This window comes from Onychostruthus taczanowskii, unplaced genomic scaffold (genome assembly GCF_017590055.1).
Source record: "Onychostruthus taczanowskii isolate IOZ18803 unplaced genomic scaffold, ASM1759005v1 scaffold19, whole genome shotgun sequence".
Classification (NCBI taxonomy): domain Eukaryota; kingdom Metazoa; phylum Chordata; class Aves; order Passeriformes; family Passeridae; genus Onychostruthus; species Onychostruthus taczanowskii.
In genome coordinates, this window is record NW_024499128.1 from 11,304,123 (window position 1) to 11,324,969 (window position 20,847).

Below are 20,847 nucleotides of genomic sequence, written 5' to 3' on the forward strand. Positions count from 1 at the left end.
CTTCTGAGCCAGACAGAATCCTTCTTTAAATGTCACCTTTTCTTTGCTCACATATTAAAAAAAGAAGCAAATTGTGTTCATTTGTTTCAAAAATAGAATTGCTTAGAATTGGTGCTGGCTTGCAAACCAGAAAATTCCCTTTTGGTACCAGAGAACTGGGAACTGGACTGCAGTAAAAGTGCTCACATTTTGAACCTACTCTATTTGTGGCACTTCCACAGGACCTTTGCATATTTGTCCTGGTTTGGATACTCAGTTTGTTGTGGACACTCAAGCATGGCACTTCCACAGGACCTTTGCATATTTGTCCTGGTTTGTATACTCTGTTGTGGACACTCAAGCACACTCGCTGTGGCTTGCCTTTGCTCTGTATTTTTTTCCAATTTTTTTAGGTAAAAAAAAAAAAGCTTTCTTATTCTTCTCTTTTTAAAAAACAAAAGTAATTTAATACCTGTGTAGTATTCCAAGCGTGCAGTGTAAATATTTATTCCTCAGCAGTTTGCAGAGGGTTCTCTTTGTGACTGAGTTGTGGGTTTGATTTTTAAGCCTTGTTGTAGCACAGAGCCCCCACGTGTGGGGTGGGAGAGGAGGAACGAGTGTAATGTGTCCAACCCACCCCATCTGCCCTGATAAACTGCTTTTTTGGGGGTTTGAGGACTGTTACAAAAACCTTTTCAAACCTTTTCTGCTGATCTACGCCTTCAGCTCTGACAGTAGCTGTCCAAAGATTGTGTACAGTCTGTTTGGCCGCTGTAACCTGCTTTGCTATAAATTTGGGGTGTTTTTTTCCAGTCAGAGGACTCAATAACCTCGTGTTTGACAGCAGCACCGAGGCTGTGCATGTGCAAGCTGTGCCCTACAGAGAGCAGCAACAGCCACAGCCCCCCTGCACACACGCCCACCCCACGGCAGCCACGAGCTGGACCTCACTGTGTAACCTCAAACCAGTGGAATTACAAATTAAAAAATTAAAAATTCTTGGAGAAGAGCCAAGGCACTGCTGCAGACACAGGGAAACAACAACCTCACTGTGAGGATGCTGGGGAAACAGAGGGTGTGGGATTCACTAGAGAAACCTGACAGCTGAGCTAACCCAGCTGGCTCTGAACTCAGAATGATGGGTGCAGTTGGCATTATTGTCTTGGTGCTCTCTTCACCCTGAGTGCAGGACAAGAGTTTGTTTTCTCACTGTTTGTTCTCACCTAGAGAAAGCAAAGCATGTAAAGTACTGGAGGCTGTGGTAAGTAGGAAGCAGGAATCCTCCTGCTTGGCCCGTGTCCACCTTCCTGGAGTTCTGGGTGACCTGAGAAGGCCGGGAAGGATGGAGGTTTGGAAGGATGGAGGTCTGGAGGGAGGGAAGCTCTGTGAGGCTGAGGGTGGTGTCTGATGTGGCAGTTCAGCTGTCAATGGCCAGAATTCCTAAGGATGGAGGTCTGGAGGGAGGGAAGCTCTGTGAGGCTGAGGGTGGTGTCATGTGGCAGTTCAGGTGTCAATGGCCAGAATTCCCCCAGTGGCCTCGGAGCAGCTCGGCTTCACCCGACTGACCCGCGGTGGGGACACATCTGGGTCACATCTGGGCAGTGTCTGGGGACAGCCCGGGGACTGTGAGCACCGAGGGTGAGGGGGTCACTTCCCAGAGCTGTTTCTGTTGGCTGTGGCAGAGCAGCCACCCTCAGCTGTGCCCTGCAGCCTCAGCGCTCTCACACCTCATTTTTTTCCCCTGCAAAGGGGAAGGGTGTGGAAGGCTCCAGTTTCTCCATGTGTGTGAGTTCCTGTCTCCTTCCACTGTCTCCTTCCTGTCCCTTCTCCCTTCCACTCCCAGTTTATTCCAGTGCTTTTTTAAGAGCCACCATTCCTGATCAACTGCTCGCTGTAACAGAAACATCACTTTTTCTCACTGTATTTATTCCTTACAAGCCTTGTGTGGCGTGCTAGGCTCCCCTGGATGTAGCTGATCATTTTTACTTTGTAAATATAATTACCTAACTTTACATTAACTATATGGTAATAAACTATTTTTGCACCACCCTTTGCATGCTGTGTGTGAAAGGTTTATTTCTAAAATAAAGAAGAACAGGGCAGAGGTCAGAGCATGAAAAAGGAGATGGTTTTTATAGTCACACTTCACACAGGAAATGCAACAGGCAGCATATCAACAGCAATAATATATTTTAAGTAGTTTAAATCTAGTGCTGCTGAATGGGATTTATTGGAGATTGACATTCCCTAGGTGCTTCCATACAGGTAACATAATTTTCTTTCCCCCACAAAAGCTTTCTCAGAACAGAACAAATCTAAAATCTGGAGATGTCCATGGATCATGAATATCTTAATAAGAATTTACAGGAAGTGGAATGCAAAAGTCAGATGAGTCTGTTGATGTTTTCTGTGAAAATGGTTTATTTAACAGTACCAATCACAGCACTACTGGTAACAAAAATGGTAACAGAATATAAAAAACTCTTTTTCATTTTGAGAGATATTAAGGCACTTGCTGTTCAGTATAAAACAATTCTTACATAGACACTATTTCGAGTTTGAAATTCTTAGGTTTACATCATTGTTCCACCCTGAGCTGTGGGGACAGAGATGTCACCTCCCTCCCAGTGAGGGCACACCATGACACGGTGCCCCAGCACCTGAAAGAAGCAGGGTTTCCAGAGCCACCTCAAGTGGGTGACCCAGCTCCAGCCACGTCTGCTGTCCAGATAAACCCTGATCCCAAAGAACTGTTTCTCCCACTTCCTTCCAGACCTCCCTACACTTCCTTGCTGGAAGAGAAGGTGCCTTTACCATCTGTGCTCACGCTTTTACACCAGAGCTCTGCTAACCTTTAAACAAAAGAAACATGTACACAATCCAAACTTAAAAATTGTTGCTATTTCCCACGAATTTCCTTTTACCAACTTTCAACAATTAATGCCAACAAGAAATGCAACTGAGGCACTTAATCTATAGAAACTCTTAACTCTGCTGTAGCCCTCTTATCTCTCCTTTCTTCACCTGTGTAGAGGAGCCCTTGGGCTACAATTCCATTTGGAATTGGCTACAATTCCATTCCATATCCCGAGCTGGAAATGTTCCTTTTACTGCTGAAACACACGGTCAGCACTGTATGAACACACCTGGTCTGGGCCAGGGCACAGCAACGAGCCTGCCCAAAGTCTAAATGCCTTTGGATGCAGCTCTGTCACTGTCACACTCACAAGCAAACAGCTGTGCCATTCCCTCTAGCACGGGAATGACCCACAGCAAGGGATCTGTGCCATTTTAGGGCAGAGAACACTTCTCTGGAGACATTTACCAAAGTTACCCCCAGATGGACAAAACAATGATGTCTATACATAATAATAAAATCTGTGGGTGCTACCATGCTCCACTAGCCCTGTGAGGCAGCTCAATCATTTAGTGCCTTTCGGAAAAAAACCTGTAATTGGCAGGATTGTACTCTTCCCAAATCCTTTCGAACTCCTCCTGGAAAGCCTTCACATACTCGGCGTCCTCCACGACCAGCACGTTCTCCCGGTTGCTCTGGATGGCCTGCGTGGTCCAGTTGAGGGAGCCCGTGATGAGCATCCTGCGGTCCACGATGGCGAACTTGTGGTGCATGTACCCGCTGTGCTGGTCGTGGCGCACCTGGATCCCTGCAGAGACACAGACACGGGGGCTGTGACACACAGCTCGGCGCTCCCCGGGCCCGCAGCGGGGCTCGGTGCCCTCAGCGGGGCTCGGTGCCCGCAGCGCGGCTCGGTGCCCTCAGCGGGGCTCGGTGCCCTCAGCGCGGCTCGGTGCCCTCAGCGGGGCTCGGTGCCCTCAGCGCGGCTCGGTGCCCGCAGCGCTCACCCGCGTGGCGCAGGCGGCCGATCTGGGAGCCGTGCAGCCCCATGTACTGCGCGTCCGTCACCAGGCGGACGCGGACCCCGCGGCGGTGCAGGAGCTGCACGGTTCGGGCGAGCTGCGGGCAGGAGAAGGAGAACAGGCAGAGGTCGAGCGAGCGGCGGGCGGAGAGGAGGCGGCGCACCAGGCGGCTCAGGGCGGTGTCGCCGCTCGGCAGCGGGCACGGGCAGGGCCGGGCGGGCGCTCCGGGCTCGGCCGCCTCGGCCAGCAGCGCTTCGATGCAGCAGGGCCGCGAGGGGAAGAACAGCACCTCCCGCACGGGCCGGGCCCGCCGCCAGGCCGCCACCGCCAGCGCCACCGCCGTCACCGCCGCCGCCGCCAGCGCNCCCGCGCGGCCCCCGCCGCCCTCATGGCCCGGCCCGGCCCGGCCCGCGCAGCCGCGGCGGAGGCGGGAGCGGCCTGCGGGGAGGAGCGGCCGGCACACGAGGCTGGGCCGGGCTCCGAGATCTCGGTACCGACCCTGCCCCAGGCTCCGAAACCTTCCCCGAACACCGACCCCTCCCCAGGAACCGAAACCCTGACAGCGAGGCCTTCACCACGCACCGAGCCCTTGCAGGGGATGCTGGAACACGCAACACATCCTTTAATCAGAGAATGGTTTGGGTGGGAGGGGATCTCAGAGATCATCCAGTTCCAACCCCGTGCATTGGCAGGGACACCTTCTGCTATTTCTCCCCAGTATCCCATCCAACGCCGCCCTCTGGCAGTGGGGAGCCATTCCCCCTTGTCCTGTCCCTCCAGGCCCTCACCCAAAGTTCCTCTCCAGCCCCCCTGGAGCCCCTTCAGGCTTGGAAGGGGCTCTGAGGCCTCTCCGGGTCTTCTGCAGGTGAACACCCCCAGCTGTCCCAGCCTGGCTCCAGAGCAGAGGGGCTTTAACCCTTGGGAACATCTTTGTGGCCTCGTCTGGACTCGCTCCAGCAGCGCCAAATCCTTGTGAGTTGTGGGCCCCAGAGCTGGAGGCAGCTCCGCAGGAGGAGTCTCATGGGGTGGAACAGAGGGGGACCCTCAGCTGCTGGACCCTGCCTGGCAGAGGGGACAGGGGCGGCAGAGCTGGCACCACAAGGCTTTGTCTGTAACTGCAGCAGTGACCCAGCGCTGGCTCCGTCACAGGGCAGCTGCAGCACTCGCTGCTCCCACCTCGCTCCCAGCTACACGCTGCCCAGCCAGGCAGAAATCGCACTGGAATAAAGAATTATCCTGCCTCAATCAGCTTGTCTCTGAGGCGTATCGTTTGGAGGGAAGGAGGGTGGTGAAAGATGTCTGCAGACATGATTTTTTTGTTAATTAAGCTGTGCACATTCACAGGGAGCAGCCGCGGCCTCACCTGCAGGAACCTGCCCAGGCAATCATTTGGCAATCCCACGTACAGATGTGTTCTGGCAGGCAAGCACAGCTGGGTGTAGGTTCACTGACTTGGCAGCTCTCCCCCTTCTTTCCTGTGGGCATTTTTCTAAGTTTTAGTGGTTTCCTTGCCCTGGCTCTAAACGGAGTCTGCTTGTCCATGACAGCCTGGTTTCTTCCTGGTTTTCAGGATGGAGAGGGATCAACATCGTGCACAACTCACCAGGAGCAAGGGAGAAGCAGCAGCCTCGGGCTCGACCTTGTGACCAACCCTTTCACTGTTCTGGAAGGAGCCACTAGGTCAGGTTTTGATGCTGCATGTCTTGGGAGAGCTGTTTTCTTAAAAGACAAAATCAGTTCAGCAATCAAGAAGCTCTCGATGCCAAATGATGTCTCACCTGCTCTGTTACACAGCTCTGGACTGGACCAGAATAGTTTTAAAATACAGGTTACTAGGTCAGTCTACAAGAAACTAATACAAAGCTAAGAGGAAAAGACCTGTATTAAATTCTCTACATTAGATCTAAGCTAAGGATGCAGGAATTTTCTGGATCAGCTGCTGCTTTCCCCCACCACAACACAAACACACACTGAAAATAAACACAAAACCAGGCTTTGTTCATTTTACAAAAATAGCTCTTATGAGATTTAATGCCTGTCTCCATTTTACAGATGTTCCAGACAAAAATCAACCTCCGTATTTTATATATAAGAACAGAACTTGTGACAAGCTGGAACATCCTCTCTGAGCTTGAGTGAGTGTAGAAGGTCACCTGGGTAAAACCTGCCTTTAGCTTGTTCAAAATATCTGTGGTAACGTCAAGTGTTCCCAATAATGATCCAGAAAAACAAAAAGGAAAGACATAAATCCCAGACTTCACAACAGGAACAGAGATTCCTTACAGAACAGCTAAGGAATATCTGGCTAGGTAATTAAAAAATGCACCAATGTTTTCAGGAACTATTAAGCAAAAATGGCTACTATAGAGTTATATAAAGGGAGCACCTACAGGTTGAATCTCTTCTGCTTTATTAGGAAGCTAAAAAAGACAGAAGAGAACCTTATCCTGGCGAGGTTATCTTCATTACCTGCAAGTTCTGCAACCACAGGCAAAACAAGGCGAGTATTTTCCCCTCTGAGAGGCAAGCAGGCTGCGTTTTGCGACTTCTTATTTTACAATTCGCCCTCCCAGACAAGACTTCCAAAGCAAATGCTAAAATCGTCTCAAGTTAAGATTATAAATAAATAAAGAGGAGTGACAGGACTCCCATGGGATATCCTGACTTATGCTACAGCAGAAAATAGTCTCTTAAATCTGAGCACGAAGTGGTTTGAAATAATTTACATGTGATCCATACCCTGTGACGTGCCTCTTATTTTTGGTTCCTGTTCTCTCAGGCATTGAGGAGATTTATGTGGGATTTCAGTGAGATCAACCGTATGCACTCCCAGGAGTTCTGGATGTTGTCACAGGCCTGCCAAGGAACATAAAGGTGAGGCCTGCTGCCACACCACGACACTTTAATGAGGACAGGATGGGATTTTAATTAATTTAGCTGATTCTTTGAGCGTTGCCGTGTTTTAGTCTTGAGTGTGCACGTCTAGATTGAGAGCTGAGTTCCTGGGGAGACAGCAGCACTGTGGATTAGCACTTATTAGTCCAGTCTCACAGCAAGTAGAAAAGACTCAAGTCACTCTTCAAGTTGGTTTGAGGACCAGGAGAATAGTGATGAAGCCTCACTATCCACCTAAAGCACAAGCTGCAGGCTCAGCAGAGGTAACCAGGGTCCCTGCCCTTCTCTGAAGGCAGCAGGGAGGGTGGGCACCCTTCAATTCCGGCACTCCGAGGACGTCGGGCTGCGAACTGTTGACATCAGGTGGGACTTGTAGGTCTTGCTCAGGCCGGTCATCCAGAACTTGAGAAGTTTGACATTGTCCTCTTCTGCAGCTCCCAGAATGCTCAGCAGTTTTTGGGTATCCTCCTTGGGTCTGCTGTCCACTTTAGTGAACTTAAAGAGGACTTTCACTTTACTGCAGGAACAAGAGATTCCTGTCATTATCAAATGGACTCACACGCCATCAAACAGGGAACAAGGAGGAACTGGAGCTTCTCTTGGCACCTACTGCAACTAAATGTTAATAAAAGCTTCAACCAGTGTTTTATTGAAACTATTCTCATGCTTTGATGAAGAAGGGTGATTAGTTAGGGAGATGACTCATTTTCAGTAATAATATTTCTAGTTTGGTTTTTCCATTCTAGCGGAAAGTAGAACAATTAATTGTGACAACTGGGAGGCACAGCCAGTGCCCATCTGCCTTCAGGTAAATTCACAAAGTCGTGATGTTCCATGAATTATTCACATGACTGACTGGTCTTCCTTTACAGCTACCTGCACCTCTGAAATGCAGTGCCTGAAGGCAGAACCCGGGCATGTGTTTGGGTGTCACCTGTGCAGGGGCATGGCCACACTGACAGGCACGGAGGGATCTGCATGTTTAATCCTCCTAACCTAGGTCAGGCAGGCAGGTGTTGTCATGCAGGTCACCTACAGATGTGTGAGCTGAGGCATAAAGGTTAAGAACTGCTGAAAGCCAAAAAGAGAGTTAGGACTAGAGTAGGAAATTCTTAACTCCTGACTTAATTTGTTCCTGTAAATCCAACTGAACTGCAGCAGAAGCCACCTGACTGAAGTGTGTCCTGCACTCTGCTGTTGCTGTCGTGCCAAGCTGCTCCCCTGAAAGCAAGGGAGCTGTACTCACTTCATCCACTCCTCCTTCAGGCAAACAAGGCACTGATCCACAACATCCACTGAGAGGTTCTGGTTGGTCAGGGCAGCTTCGATCTTGTTCAAGATTGTTGGGCCAACTGCAGGAGCAGAAAAAGGGGGAGAGGGTGAGAAAGAGGACACACAAGCTCAAGGTTACTGCTTACACCTCTACTACTAATAATTGTTAACTGTATCCCCCAGTGGCCTGCTGGGATTTCATTTCCATGGAAGAGAAGCTAAAGATCATCCCATTAGAAAAACATCTGATCCAAGAAACGACATGGAACTTAGTGAAGGGATATTCAAACAGGTTCAGGGGCCTTTTTTTTCCTTCAGACACATTTTTGAACTTGTAGCTTTTGTTGTGCCTTTATCAAAAGATCATTAAAAATACAAGGTTATGAAATGCAGAAACCTTCATGCTTCCTTGTACAAAATACAAACATACATATAAAAATATAAACCCCCAACTTATACTTGGTTTAATGTTCCTCTTGTTAAGGGCAGTTCCAGGATATTTAGTGAAAAAATAAACCAGCAACCAACCCAGGGCATTCCTGGACCACTTTTTGGAAGTCCCTAGGAGACTTTTTTCCCAGCAGTCCATGGCCTAGTAAGCTTGATGCTGTGGTGGAGAAAAGACCTTGCAGTGACTATTTTTGTGCAGAAGTTTCTGGACATGCCACTGACTGGATGGAAAATAAACTGGTGTATTTATACATGTGGGATCAACAACAGGAAGAGCACTGTGCAGAGAGCAAGTCTCTGCTTTGCATCTCTGTCTTCAGGGACAAAGAGGAAGGATGAGCCATCTGCTGTGTCTTTTGAGACACTCAGTGAGGCCAATTAATCTAAATTAAGACTTCCCAGGAAAGACAAGACTGACTCAAATCACCTCTAGGTGCAAGTGTTCAACTGCTAGAAGGAAGTAGGTAAAATTAAATAGAAAAGTCTGGGTATTTCTCTATCAGTCATATTTGACTACCAAGTGGAACACGGAAAATCTGTGATGTCATGGTCCTTACAAGTTAGCCTTACTCAAAACAAACACACAAGTATCCCAGGATTGAAAGTGCTCACTGTGGGTTACAGAATTTCCCTACAATTTTTCTTACACCTATGTTACAAAATCCATTTCTCATTTATGAAAATTAATAGGCAAAATGCTAATCTGGTAGAGCAAATCTTTTATAATTGAATAATCTGTGGTGAACCTCACCTCAAGCAGCTAAACCCCAGCTGAATATTGATCTGGCTTCTACCCAAACCTCTTTAAGGACCAGTACATGAAAACCAGTTAAAGATCAAGATGCTCTTTTCATCTCAGTGCCAGAGGCTCTTTCTGCTTCCAATCACCCACCTCGATCTGCTGCAACGGGGCTCCCACTGGTGACAAGGAACTCGTACTTGTTGAGGGACTGCTCATCATCAAACAGGGTTGGGTAGAGGCTGGAGCGGGTGGCAGCACGGACTTCCACAAGGACTGCAAACTCTGCAGCAACAAGAGCCCAAAAAAGCATGAGCTGTGCTAGCCCAGATTCTAAAACACAGCTGCAGACCCTGCTTTGCCTAGGGAAGGTGTCACATCTTTCAGTCACTGACCAGGCAAAGACACGGGGAAAACAAAGTGAAGTGGTTCGGGCTTTATTTCATGCAGCCAATACTTATTAAAAAAAAAAAATAAAAATTCTAGCATCCTTTAACATGATATGACAGGAAGGGGAGAGGGTTCTGCAAGAGGTTCTTACCAGATGACAGGATGTGGGGGGGGATTTGGACGTGTGGGCTCAGGCCCAGGAAGTTGCAGCGATAGGCCTCCTCGTACTGCTCACTGTAGGGGATGATCCGCACACAGCCGATGGGCAGCATCGTCTGCAGGGGGAGAAACCAGCCAAGAGAAACTCTGCAACTGAACAACTAACTACGATTCCCTCCCTGACTTCCAGGGCTAAACCTGGAGATTAGCTTCCAGGCTAAGACCTGGAGCACAGCTTAGGCAGATGCTCCTGATTTGGGGGATCAAAGTAACCCACGCAGCTTGGGAGCCCCTGCAGTTGCTGAGGACAAGCAAGATATCCAGAGGTTGAGGGGATTTTGTTTTGTGCATGTTTTTTGGGTTTTTTGGTTGCAGTTTTTTCAAAACCACATCATTTAGAACACACCCTTCACAAGATTAGATGTCACGGCAGATCATTATAAAAGCTGGAATAGTAAAGAAATACATATAAAAATATGCAGCCAAGAAACAAAGGAAAAGGTTTCTACCCGTAGGACATCAAAGGCAGACTGGACAAGATCCACATCCTGAGCTTTCCAGATGACCTGGTTCCCCATCAGAACATGCCAAGCCAGCATTCGGAATGCTGATGCCCCAAGAACCTGGAAAAAAAAAACCCAAACCATTCTGCATTGGTTATAAAAATGAGTGAAATGTCTAGTTTGTCCTGTTAAAAACATGAGTGACATGTAGGAAAAAAAGCTAGACCAGAACAGCAGGAATAGACATGGAAATTTAGCACATGAACCTTGGGCACATGAACCTTCCCCCTCAGCCAGGTCACTGGGAGCACAGGAGAAAAGCAAGATCCATACAGAATAATTTATTCTATTTGTAAATTATTTTTCCCTCTGAAACACTCTTTTTAAAAGCAAATATTACTTGGCTTTGAAGATGCTGCACAACCTCTGTATTAGATTACTGTCACTGCTCTTGGGAAGAAGAGAAGTGCAGAATTTGAGAGAAATCATCTGACCCTACCCCACATGACTGATGATCACCAGGGGCCCACGTGAGGAAGAGAGCGTGCCCAGAGATGCAGTTCACATCATGTTCCTAGCTGGGCAGGCACTGTGCTGAACACAGCACCAGGGAATGTGCAGATTGCAGGAAATAAATGTATTTAAAAAAAAAAACCAACACATTATCAGGAGAAAAGAGCCTGTGAACTCTGCAGCCTTTGTTACCTGTCTCATGTGCCTGAGAGAGCGGAAGACAGACAACCTTCTGTGAGCTACGTTCCAGCTGTTGCAGTCTGGCATCAGAGAGGTTTCAGGGGAGCTTTTGGACAGCTCCTGCCCTTCCACAACATCTGGCTGAGAAGAAGGCTTCTCTTCTTCCTCAGAACCGTCCCAGCCTTCTGACTCTTCTTTCAGATCTAGCCAAAAAAAAAAAAAAAAGAAAGGGAGATTGGTCATAAAAATTGCTGCTCTCTAGGAATGGAAAGTGGAAAGTGCTCACATGCTGCAGCCATGTGATTTTGGGTGTATGTGGGAAGAGAAAGCTCAGAACACAGTAACTGAAAGTACTGGCAGCAGCACAGACATACTTAAGTGTTAATTCAGATAAAAAATAACTACTGAAGGGTCAAGAAGGAATTTTCATCTTCTACAGAACAGAAAGTCACATTCTTTGATCAGCTATGTTCTCTATTTTTGTTTTAAAGGTTACGGACAAAACTTTGTAGATTCTAGTCTACATGGTTAATAAAGTAATTCAACACAGGAAAAAAAACCCCAAAAAACTATGATGCTTCACTTTTAGAAAGTTTGTAGAAAAAGAAGCAAGAAATCCATATGTTGTGACTGCAAATCCTTCTGGCTGTACAGATTCACTGGGAGGGCCAGCCCAGCCACAGAGAACAACAATCTTGATGATGCAATTCTGCTTTTCAAGTGACAACACCACGTGCAGAGAGCCTTTGAGGTGCCTGGGTTTCTCATTCCTGTCAGAGCCATCTCCAGATGGAAGAGTACATCAGCTGCTGCAGAGACTACCAGGAAGGTGAAGCTGATGAGCAATGGCTGTGCTTAAGATGCTGATCAAAAGACTCAGTGTTTCATCATCTAAAGCATTCTCAGAGGGTTTTTGAAGCTCTGGAAACCCCTGTCTCACCTGCAAGTTTTTCCATCTGAACGAGGGTGTCTTCTGTGGGTGCTCCCTCCAGAAGCTTCTCCGTAAGCCGGCTACCACAAGCCTTCAGCAGCCTGGAGAGGATTGAGAGGAAGAGAAGCAGAGTCATGCAGCTTGCCAGGTGCAACAATCCAGTAAGAAACTTGATGTCATGATGTCAAACAAAACATCCAAGCACTAACCACTGTGTGTTACCTTCCAGCACATCCCTGTGCTTTCCTCAGTGTGGGACTATCAGTCCTTTTTACAGTCCCTACCACATGAAGTCACCCAGATCACAGCATTCTGCAATTTCTTTGTGCAGCATGCTTATCCCCATCCAAATCACATGCCAGTGTTGCAACCCTCCCTGTGGCATCTTTCCAGGAAGTTTAATGAGCCAGTCAGGCACTGGAGCAACTGGACTCTCTCAGAGCCCAATGGCTGCATTTCCCAAGCTGCTGATCCCAGCACAGGGGCACTGCCAGGTGAACCACCATGGTCTGTCACATGTGAATTCCAGCTGCAACACATTGGGGGCAGGAGCATCTTTTATTCCTTTCTTCCACACTGCAAAACCTTTCCATCTGCATAGCCACGGCTTCTATTAGCTACCATGTTAGATTTACTTCACAGCAAAAAGACATTTTTTTTTTGTCCTAAAGACTTCAGCGTTGGCTCCTTCCGATTCAGACGCTACTCAGCAGAGTCTAAGTATTACCTCAAAAAAAAAAAAAAAACCAAGCAAAACCCAAACACTCAAATCCCATTCCCACTGTTTGAGGACACGGCAGTATCCTGCTGAGGAAGGAGCTGCCCGAGCTGGGCACAGCAGTGGCATTACCAGGTGAAGGAGGTGTGCAGGCAGGCCCAGAGGTTCTCGTCGTTGGTCAGGGACGTCAGGGAGCGCGCGGCGTTGCCGTTGCGCTGGTGCAGGAAGGGGGTGAAGGCCGTGTTCATGCGCTGGGCACGCTGCGGGCACCCGAACTGCTCTGCTTCAAACACCTGCACACACAGCAAGGGCAGCTCACAGACTGAAGGAGGTGCAGTGTTTGCAGAACTCAGGCAAAATAACCTCCCCAAAAACACCAAGTGAAAAGGGTGTGTCAGACACACTCATCCAGTCACGGGAAAACAGAGAGAAGGGACATCTTATTCTTGGACTAAAATTATCACTAAGGAACACTTGTGCTCCAAAATCATTGTCCTTCCCAGATTTACTTCATTACATTTGTAACAAAGCTGCTGTCTACAAGGCCTGTGAAAAGCACTGAGTGTTTCAAATTCCTGTTCCTTCCCTCCTACATCCCCAGACACAGAATCCTGGAATGGTTTGGGTTGGGAAGATCAACTTGTTCCAATCCCACCTTCCATGAGACCAGGATGCTCCAAGCCCTGTCCAACCTGGCTGTGAACACCTCCAGGGATGGGGATACACATCCCTGGAGCCTTGTGTCAATCTTCATGACCACCCTGCCACGAGCTGGATCAGCTTTTTGACTCAGCTGTCAATCAGGCACCATGATGCTGCACTGACCCTGAGTCACAGGGACTCCGTGCACTGACCCACCTTCAGTGCTTTGCCCTGGAGCTCATCAATGATGCCTCTGATTTTTCCCAACAAGAAAGGCCAGGAGTTGATGAGGTAAATCCGGTCCATCATGATGGTGATGATGCTGTACCAGCGCTGGAAACCTCGGGCCAGGCTGTCTTTGATAAAGAAGGTGTGGCTGAACACAAAACCATGCTGCTCATCTCCGAAAAAAATAGGGCCTTCACGTCCTGGGCAGACCTGAAGGGAAGGGACATGCACCAAAATTATTAAACACATCACTGAGTAACCAACTAAACAGCTCCCTGCGCTTTAACACCCACTTGGTGAATAAATGAAGCCTTTTTACAATACTATCCCAAAAGTGTGGTCAAACAGCCTTCCAGAGATATTCTACAAACATTCCAAATCCTTCAATTTAACTGTATTTTAAGAATTCAGCTCCATTCAACTACAATATTGAGAATCCAGAAGGAATTTTGCTGATCCTGACACACAAATGTTTATTAATCTGTGAGGTTTTTCCTTCATGTCTATTAGAGGATGAATATTAATGGTTTACAAAGAGCACTCAACACCACATTCAGAGGTTTTTACAAAAAAACAGGTTATCTTACAATGACAATAATAAGCACAAGGAACAAAACCAAGAAGGGCATATTTTTACCCTCACAAAGTGAGAGGAAGGAACCCCTGAGGTCACCAAAGATCAAGCTAAAAAATACCACCAATCTTGGAATAAACAGACTTCTGTGCCTGTCTTTCCACCTGGTTCCCTGCATGTTCCAGTCTGCACAGAGCAGCCAGGAGCAGCAAAGGAATATCTTGGATTTGAAGTGATACAGGAGGCACAAACAGCATTTCCCTGTCCTCCAAGGCAGGTACCTCACAGCTGAGGCTGCGGACGCAGGCCTGGCGCACGATGCTGAACAGCTGGGGGTGGTTTGGGTGCTGGTGGCTGACGTACTTGATGGAGGTTTCCTTGTCGTGGCTGACGTAGCCCGGGTGTCCTCCTGCAAGAGAGCGGCAGCCCTGAAGGCAGAAAAGCAAATCCAGCCATAAATGAGCGTGCAGGTATCTCAGGTGTCCAAAGAGCTCTGACTGCTCCCTCCAAAACACCGTAAAATGTTATTTACACACACACAGAGGAACACAAAGACTCAGAAGACAAGGAAGGTGAGTCAGGGTCAGGATTTGAACTCAGGTCCTCACACAAAACTCTGATATACTTCCTCTGCTCTTACGGTCATTTTCCACTATTTAATTCTACTGGGAATTTGGTGCAGGTAAAGTTCAGTTACAGCAGCTGTGAAACCAACTGGCCAAACAAAACTGGGCACAACTGAAGGGAAAGTAAATAATAAATATGTCAGAGGAAGTATTGGTAGAAGATAAGTATGAGAATCATAGAATGGTTTGGGTTGGAAGGGACCTTAAAGATCCGCTCATTCCACCCCTTCCCATGGGCAGGGACACCTTCCACTATCCCAGGCTCAAGCCCTGTCCAACCTGGCCTTGGACACTTCCAGGGATGGGGCAGCCATAGCTTCTCTGGGCAGCTTGTGCCAGGGCCTCACCACCCTGAGAGGGAATAATTTTTTAGTATATCTAACCTAAATGTTCCCTCTTTCAGTTTCAACACACAACTCCTTGTCCTATCAATGCAGTTCCTGATGAAGAGTCCCTCCCTGCATGCCCCTTCAGACACTGGAAAGTTGCTGTGAGGTCTCCACACAAACTTCTGTTTTCTAGGAACAGCCCTGAAACGACTGAGAATATACCTTTTTCCTAATGTTTTAATTGTTTTTGCAATTTTGTTTCCTAACCAATACTGCTCTTAAAATTACTATTAATCAACTGACCTAATCTAACAAAGTAAATGCCCTTTGAGAATAAGGAAAGCATTTCTGAGCCACAAGAGAATTACAGATCACAGAGCTTAAAGAGAACTCAAGGTCCTGTCAAGGTGTATGTATTCAACAACAGCTCCTGCATCCTCTTGTCATGGATCAGTAGGATTAGAGTTAGGGCTTGCTTGCAGTTTATGAGGACTTGGAGACCTTCTGGCACTGACACATACAAAACCAGTGCTGTTCACATTTTTATTTATCTCTAAACAATTCAATTTACACCAGAGAATCCCAGAGCCCTTTAGCCAAGCCAAAGACACCGATGCCCACACACAGATTTTCCCACTTGCCTCACACATGTCTGACTTCTTTGGCCCTGGGCTGCTGGAGTCGGCGCTGGCGCCTTCAGCCGGGCTGTGCGAGCGGATCCGGCTGCTCATCTGAATCCCACCTTCCTCCTCCTCCCCCTGCTCGTTCTGCCCGGAGATGTCCCCGCTGCCGGCGCCCTGCGGGAGCGGCGAGTGCAGCACCTCGGTGCAGAACAGGGTGCGAGGGCCGTGGAGCTCACAGAAATGGCACAGGGCGACGATGGCGTTCATAGTGAGGGCTGGGCTGGGCCGCCAGGCCTCCTGCAGCCAGGGACAGAGCACACGGTCAGCACAGGGACACCGAGGGAGGGACAGGGCACACGGTCAGCACAGGGACACCTCCTGCAGCCAGGGACAGGGCACACGGTCAGCACAGGGACACCGCGGGCTCTCCCAGGCCTCCTGCAGCCAGGGACAGGGCACACGGTCAGGACAGGGACACCGCGGGCTCTCCCAGGCCTCCTGCAGCCAGGGACAGGGCACACGGTCAGCACAGGGACACCGCGGGCTCTCCCAGGCCTCGCTGCTGCCAGTGCTGCTCTGCACCCCACCGGAGCAGCTGGCCCTAAGCTCAGCCTGAGCCTGAGACCATCGAGCCAACCTGTGGCCGATCCCCACCTTGTCACCCAGAGCACAGCGCTGGGTGCCATGTCCGGTCTTTCCTTAAACACCGCCAGGGATGGTGACTCCACCACCTTCCTGGGCATTCCAGTGATCCAGGACCAACCTTCTGTTTGCTGATGGGATGGCCTCGAGCAAGCCAACCCGCCATGCCCAGCTGCTGGACACTGATCCAGGACACCTCAGGCCCCACGGGGGTGAATGGGGCTGGAGCAACCCCTCATGCCCAGTATCACAGGGACAGGGTTCAGGGAATCTCAGAATGGTTTGGGTTGGAAGTGACCTTGAAAATCACCCAGTACAACCCCCTGCCACAGACAGGGACGCCTTCCACTGTCCCAGGCTGCTCCAAGCCCTGTCCAGCCTGGCCTTGGACAGTTCCAGGGATCCAGGGGCAGCCACAGTTTCTCTGGGCACCCTGTGCCTGGGCCTGCCCACCCTCACAGGCCAAATTTCTTCCCAATATCCTGTCTAACCCTACTGTCAGTCTGAAGCTGTTCTCCCCTCTCCTGACACTCCAGACCCCTGTAAACAGTCTTGCCCCATCCTTCCTCTAAGTTCTATTTAGGTACTGGAAGGCCACAATTAGGTCATCCCGAAGCTCTCTCCTTTCTAGGCTGAACAATCCCAATTCTTCCAGCCTTTCCTCAAAGGACGGGTGCTCTTCCCTCTGATCAGCTTGGTGGCCTCCTCTGGATCAAGGCTGAGCTCCCACAGAGCAGAGCTCCGTGCCCGGAGCCTCAGGCCGGAACGGGCCGGCCCTGCTGAGCGCCCACGGACCCGAACGCCTCAGGCCCTGGGCCGGCCTGTCCCGCCGGGTCCAGTGTCCGGTTCCCCGTGCCCCGTCATCCCGGCCCGGCCCCGGTTCCCCGTGCGCGGAGCCCCCGCTCACCGCGGCTCCCCCGGCCCGTCCCGAGTCCGCGGGCGCCTGACACCGACTGACCCACCGCCCGTACCACCCCCACCGCCAGCTGAGGGGGGAGACAGGGACACACAGATCCCCGCCCCCGCGCCCGCCGCCGCCGCGGAGAAGGGAGAAGATGGAGAACAAGGTAGGAGAGAGAGAGATGAGAAGTCCGTTCGTACCGCGGGACTGAGCTGGCCGTCCCGCCGCCCTCCCGGGGATCCGCCACCCCCCGGCTGCCGCAGTGGCTCGGCCCAGGGCCGCCCTGTCCACAGGGGCCGGGCAGAGCCATTACCTCAAGAAAGGGGGGGATATGAGGAGGTCTGGAAGGCGCATCCTCCCCTCCCGCGCTACATCTGCCCAGCTGTCACAGCGCAGAGTGGACAGAGGTCTCTGATCACCGGAGACACGAGAAGGGACGAGCGGCTGCCAGCGACCCGAGGTGCCACACCGGGAGCGGGCCGCGCTCCCCCCGCGGGGTGGTACGGGCCGCGCTGTGGGTCACGTGACCTGCGGGCGCTGTGCGGGGACCCGAGGTGGCCGCGGGCGGAGCCCCCGGAGGAGCCGGGACGGGGACGGGGACCGGGACCGGGACACGGGGACCGGGACCGGGACACAGGGATCGGGACCGGGACGGGGTTGGAGTCTACCGCCTTAACGAGCTTCGCCATCAGCTGCCGCAGAGCCCCTTCCCGGAACTTTCCCTGGCCTCAGGGCGGTGCCGTGTTCTCCGCAGGCTCGGTGCGACTTCTCCATTGGAGACTCAGCACTCACCGTCTTCGTTAATTCCTTAAAAGTGCTTAAAATATAAGATTATGGCAGATGAAGGTTTCGAAATGTTGTTGTTTCCCGATTTATAAAGCGGCTCTGTGGAAGTGTTTGCACAGGTACAGCCCGGGAAGGGCAGGGGACAAACGCCCAAGTTAAACCTGTTCAGGCTCTTCATTTCCATTAAACTACTCCGGTTTCTCTTCAGGGTATCAAGTTTAAGTATTAAAGGATTATTTAGCTCTAAGAGTGTATGATGGAAAGCTAAACCAAATTCCATGTGAACTATTAGTCTTCAAAATAATGTACCAGACTCCTCCCTGGCCCTTACAGAGCTTTAAATACCTGAATCTGAACAAAAGTAGTAAATTTTCAAGTAGATAACAGCATAGATTATTCAACTGAGTAAAATTTGTACTTTAATGCCAAGAAAGAGCAGCTATTGCTGATACCACTAGAAGACACACCTCTGGATCCAAGCACAGCCACACACGGACAATAATTATATCTCTGATTAAAACAACAGCCAGATGGTCAGCAAGATGGATTATTACAGAAACACCGAGCTCAGACACAATCCCAGAATGGTTTGGGTTGGAAGGACCTTCTGGACCATCCCATTCCAAGCCCCTGCTGTGGGCAGGGACATCTTCACTAGACCAGGTTGCTCAGAGTAAAATCATTCCATCCAAAATCCCAAAGCCCATCTCAAGGACCTGCAGCAGCACTTCTCAAGAAAGGCACTAAAGAAAGATTATTTCTACTTGGAGTTGCTCAGCAGAGCTCTGAGAAGCCACCAGCAGGGCTTGAACACCTCTGGAGCAGAGGGCACTGCCACGCACAGCAGGCAACCAGCCTCCCCAGTCAGCCAAAATCAGCTCCTGAAAAGCAACCAGAATGAGATCCCCCCCAAAAAAAACGAAGGAAACCCCAAATACAAAAGACCTACAATCTCATTTAAGACAAACTAAGAACGACTGGTTTGTTATCTTTATTTTCCGATAGTACATTTAAACAGCTGCTCAGGAGTGAGCTCCAGGGCCAGCGAGGCCACACGGAGAACATTTCCTGGGCTATACAGATGGCCTTTGACAACACAAACACGGGGCTGTGGCTGTGCTGTGGGACACACAGGGGAGCTCTGGAGGAGGAGGAGGCAGCTGGAGTTACACCATGGAGAGATGGCTCAGCAGAGGTGACGCCCTGGGGCTCCTCAGTGCCACAAAACCAGCAGTGGGGGTTGGACACAAACAGCTCCCAAGCCTTCCTTCTCAGAAACATTTCAAAAATCTCACCGCGACTGGCCTAGAGACCCCTCCTGTGGCTAGGAACTGCAGCTGCACTTCAGAAGTGCATCTTGTGTCTTTGCTGATTAAAATGCATCAAAATCAGAGTCAGATATCAAAGCATGCACTCAGTATTCCCTGGGCACGTCTTGTGACCGTGCAGGATGGGAGGGAACAGCCACGGCACCTCGGAGTCCAAGCTGGGAGCAGCACAGCACGCAGTGTTCCTAGATTTCAGCAAAAGTCCTTCCCTGCAGTAAATGCAAATTAAAACCAGAAAGCCCGAGTGTTCTCGAAGCCTCTCAGCTGACCACAGCCCAGGCAATTAGTTCCAAGACTTGGAAGGAGCTGCTTCATTAAAAATCTGACTTAATTTCAGCGCTATCTCAAAACATGCAGATGCCAGGCCATGTGTGTTTATCAAACTAGGACTTAAAAGCCCTTCCCTGGAGCACTTTTGGTGAATGCTTTATCTACTGATTCTACAGGTGGGACCTGACTTTGAATTTCTAACAGAATTCAGACATTAACAGCACAACTATCCACGCCAGAAAAGGAACCTCAGCAGTTCTCTAAAAGCATCTGCCCTCTTAAAAATCAGATATATAATGAAATATATCACTTGAAAGTATTACACAGCTATTTTTGCCATCCTTTTGATGTGAGCATGGATTTGTTTTATCTACTTTGGGCAAGAGAAAAGAAGAGAAAAATCTAGAGCTATTCACCAGCTGCATGGATTAGTTTGCTTCTAATTCCACAGCTGGAAAACCATCCTGCAGATCTCAGCAGGTAAATCCATGTTCACCAATAGGAACTAATAGTGTAAAAATGGACATTCCTGGTTTTTTTCTGACTCTATGACAGCATCCTGAATACATTCTCCCCTGGCAAGGGAGCCACTGGCAAGGAGAGTTGAACCAGGCACATTTCTGGATTGGTGGGGTTTGGGGTCATTTGTTTGCAGTCCCTTCTGTGAGTGCCACATGAGGCTGTGACAACAGCCCTGTTTTGGGCTGGAGCCACAGCATCACTAATTACTCATTTAACACTTCCATGGGACCAGAGGGGAAAATGGTGTATGTTCAGCATTGAAATCACTGCAGGATTAATTAGGATAAAAACCTTCAACATCATAGATCTGTTCTAGTTACAAGACTTGTGAGTTATGAAAAACCTCATGATTTTGCCTAAAGATCAGACAGAAAAGTTGTCCCAATGGAATTCCCTCAGGCAGGAAGTGATGAGCTGCTCACACTATAGACCCCACTGTGTTCCCTACTAAAATGCTATTTTATACTTTTAAAAACATCCTTCACCACCAACCAGGAGCTGGGACACCTCTCTTCACCAGAAGGCAGCACCCTGCTGCCACAGGGGCTCTGCTAGACTTGTGACACCGGTTTTAAGTGAAAACCCCAACACTTCTGTATCAGCACTGGAAGCACAAATGGAATATTTTCAACCACAGGTGACCTCAATACACACAAACTTCACACAGCAAGAGTCAGGAATGCTCTGTTCCCACCTGGAAAAAAGCTAGCAGGGCAGCAGGAGCAAGCAGCTCCTGGTTAGGTGTTTCAGTAGGAAGCAGTGGCTGCT

At 49.5% G+C, this 20,847-nt stretch overlaps 2 protein-coding genes across 4 annotated transcripts; both read right to left on the reverse strand.

Annotated features, from left to right (window-relative positions):
• Nucleotides 1-2,136: 2,136 nt before the first annotated feature.
• Nucleotides 2,137-5,247, reverse strand: PLD6 (phospholipase D family member 6). The gene is made up of 3 exons (XM_041401595.1): nt 5,222-5,247; nt 3,844-4,427; nt 2,137-3,644 (listed from the first exon to the last, which is right to left on the reverse strand). The coding sequence occupies exons 1-3, from the start codon at nt 5,245-5,247 to the stop codon at nt 3,406-3,408; spliced, it is 849 nt and encodes a 282-aa protein (XP_041257529.1). The 3' UTR covers nt 2,137-3,405.
• Nucleotides 5,248-5,852: 605 nt separating this feature from the next.
• Nucleotides 5,853-17,674, reverse strand: FLCN (folliculin). 3 transcript variants are annotated; one of them, XM_041401835.1, is made up of 12 exons: nt 17,487-17,674; nt 15,649-15,927; nt 14,334-14,480; nt 13,467-13,688; nt 12,741-12,901; nt 11,900-11,991; nt 10,972-11,162; nt 10,273-10,386; nt 9,756-9,879; nt 9,368-9,499; nt 8,000-8,105; nt 5,853-7,270 (listed from the first exon to the last, which is right to left on the reverse strand). In XM_041401835.1, the coding sequence occupies exons 2-12, from the start codon at nt 15,895-15,897 to the stop codon at nt 7,069-7,071; spliced, it is 1,740 nt and encodes a 579-aa protein (XP_041257769.1). In that variant the 5' UTR covers nt 15,898-15,927; nt 17,487-17,674; the 3' UTR covers nt 5,853-7,068. The 3 variants fall into 3 exon arrangements, with proteins under 3 accessions (XP_041257769.1, XP_041257768.1, XP_041257767.1); XM_041401834.1 differs by lacking the exon at nt 17,487-17,674 and adding an exon at nt 17,374-17,455; XM_041401833.1 differs by lacking the exon at nt 17,487-17,674 and adding an exon at nt 17,180-17,309.
• Nucleotides 17,675-20,847: the final 3,173 nt, after the last annotated feature.

What these genes read in the sequence shown, in the direction of transcription:
- FLCN (XM_041401835.1), bottom strand. Translation starts at nt 15,897, where the DNA reads ATGAACGCCATCGTCGCCCTGTGCCATTTCTGTGAGCTCCACGGCCCT. An exon ending in CTGCCTTTGATGTCCTACGG is followed by an intron (nt 9,880 to 10,272) that starts GTAGAAACCTTT and finishes CTCCCCCTGCAG; the next exon opens with ACGATGCTGCCCATCGGCTG. An exon ending in CCCCGTTGCAGCAGATCGAG is followed by an intron (nt 8,106 to 9,367) that starts GTGGGTGATTGG and finishes CTGCTCCTGCAG; the next exon opens with TTGGCCCAACAATCTTGAAC.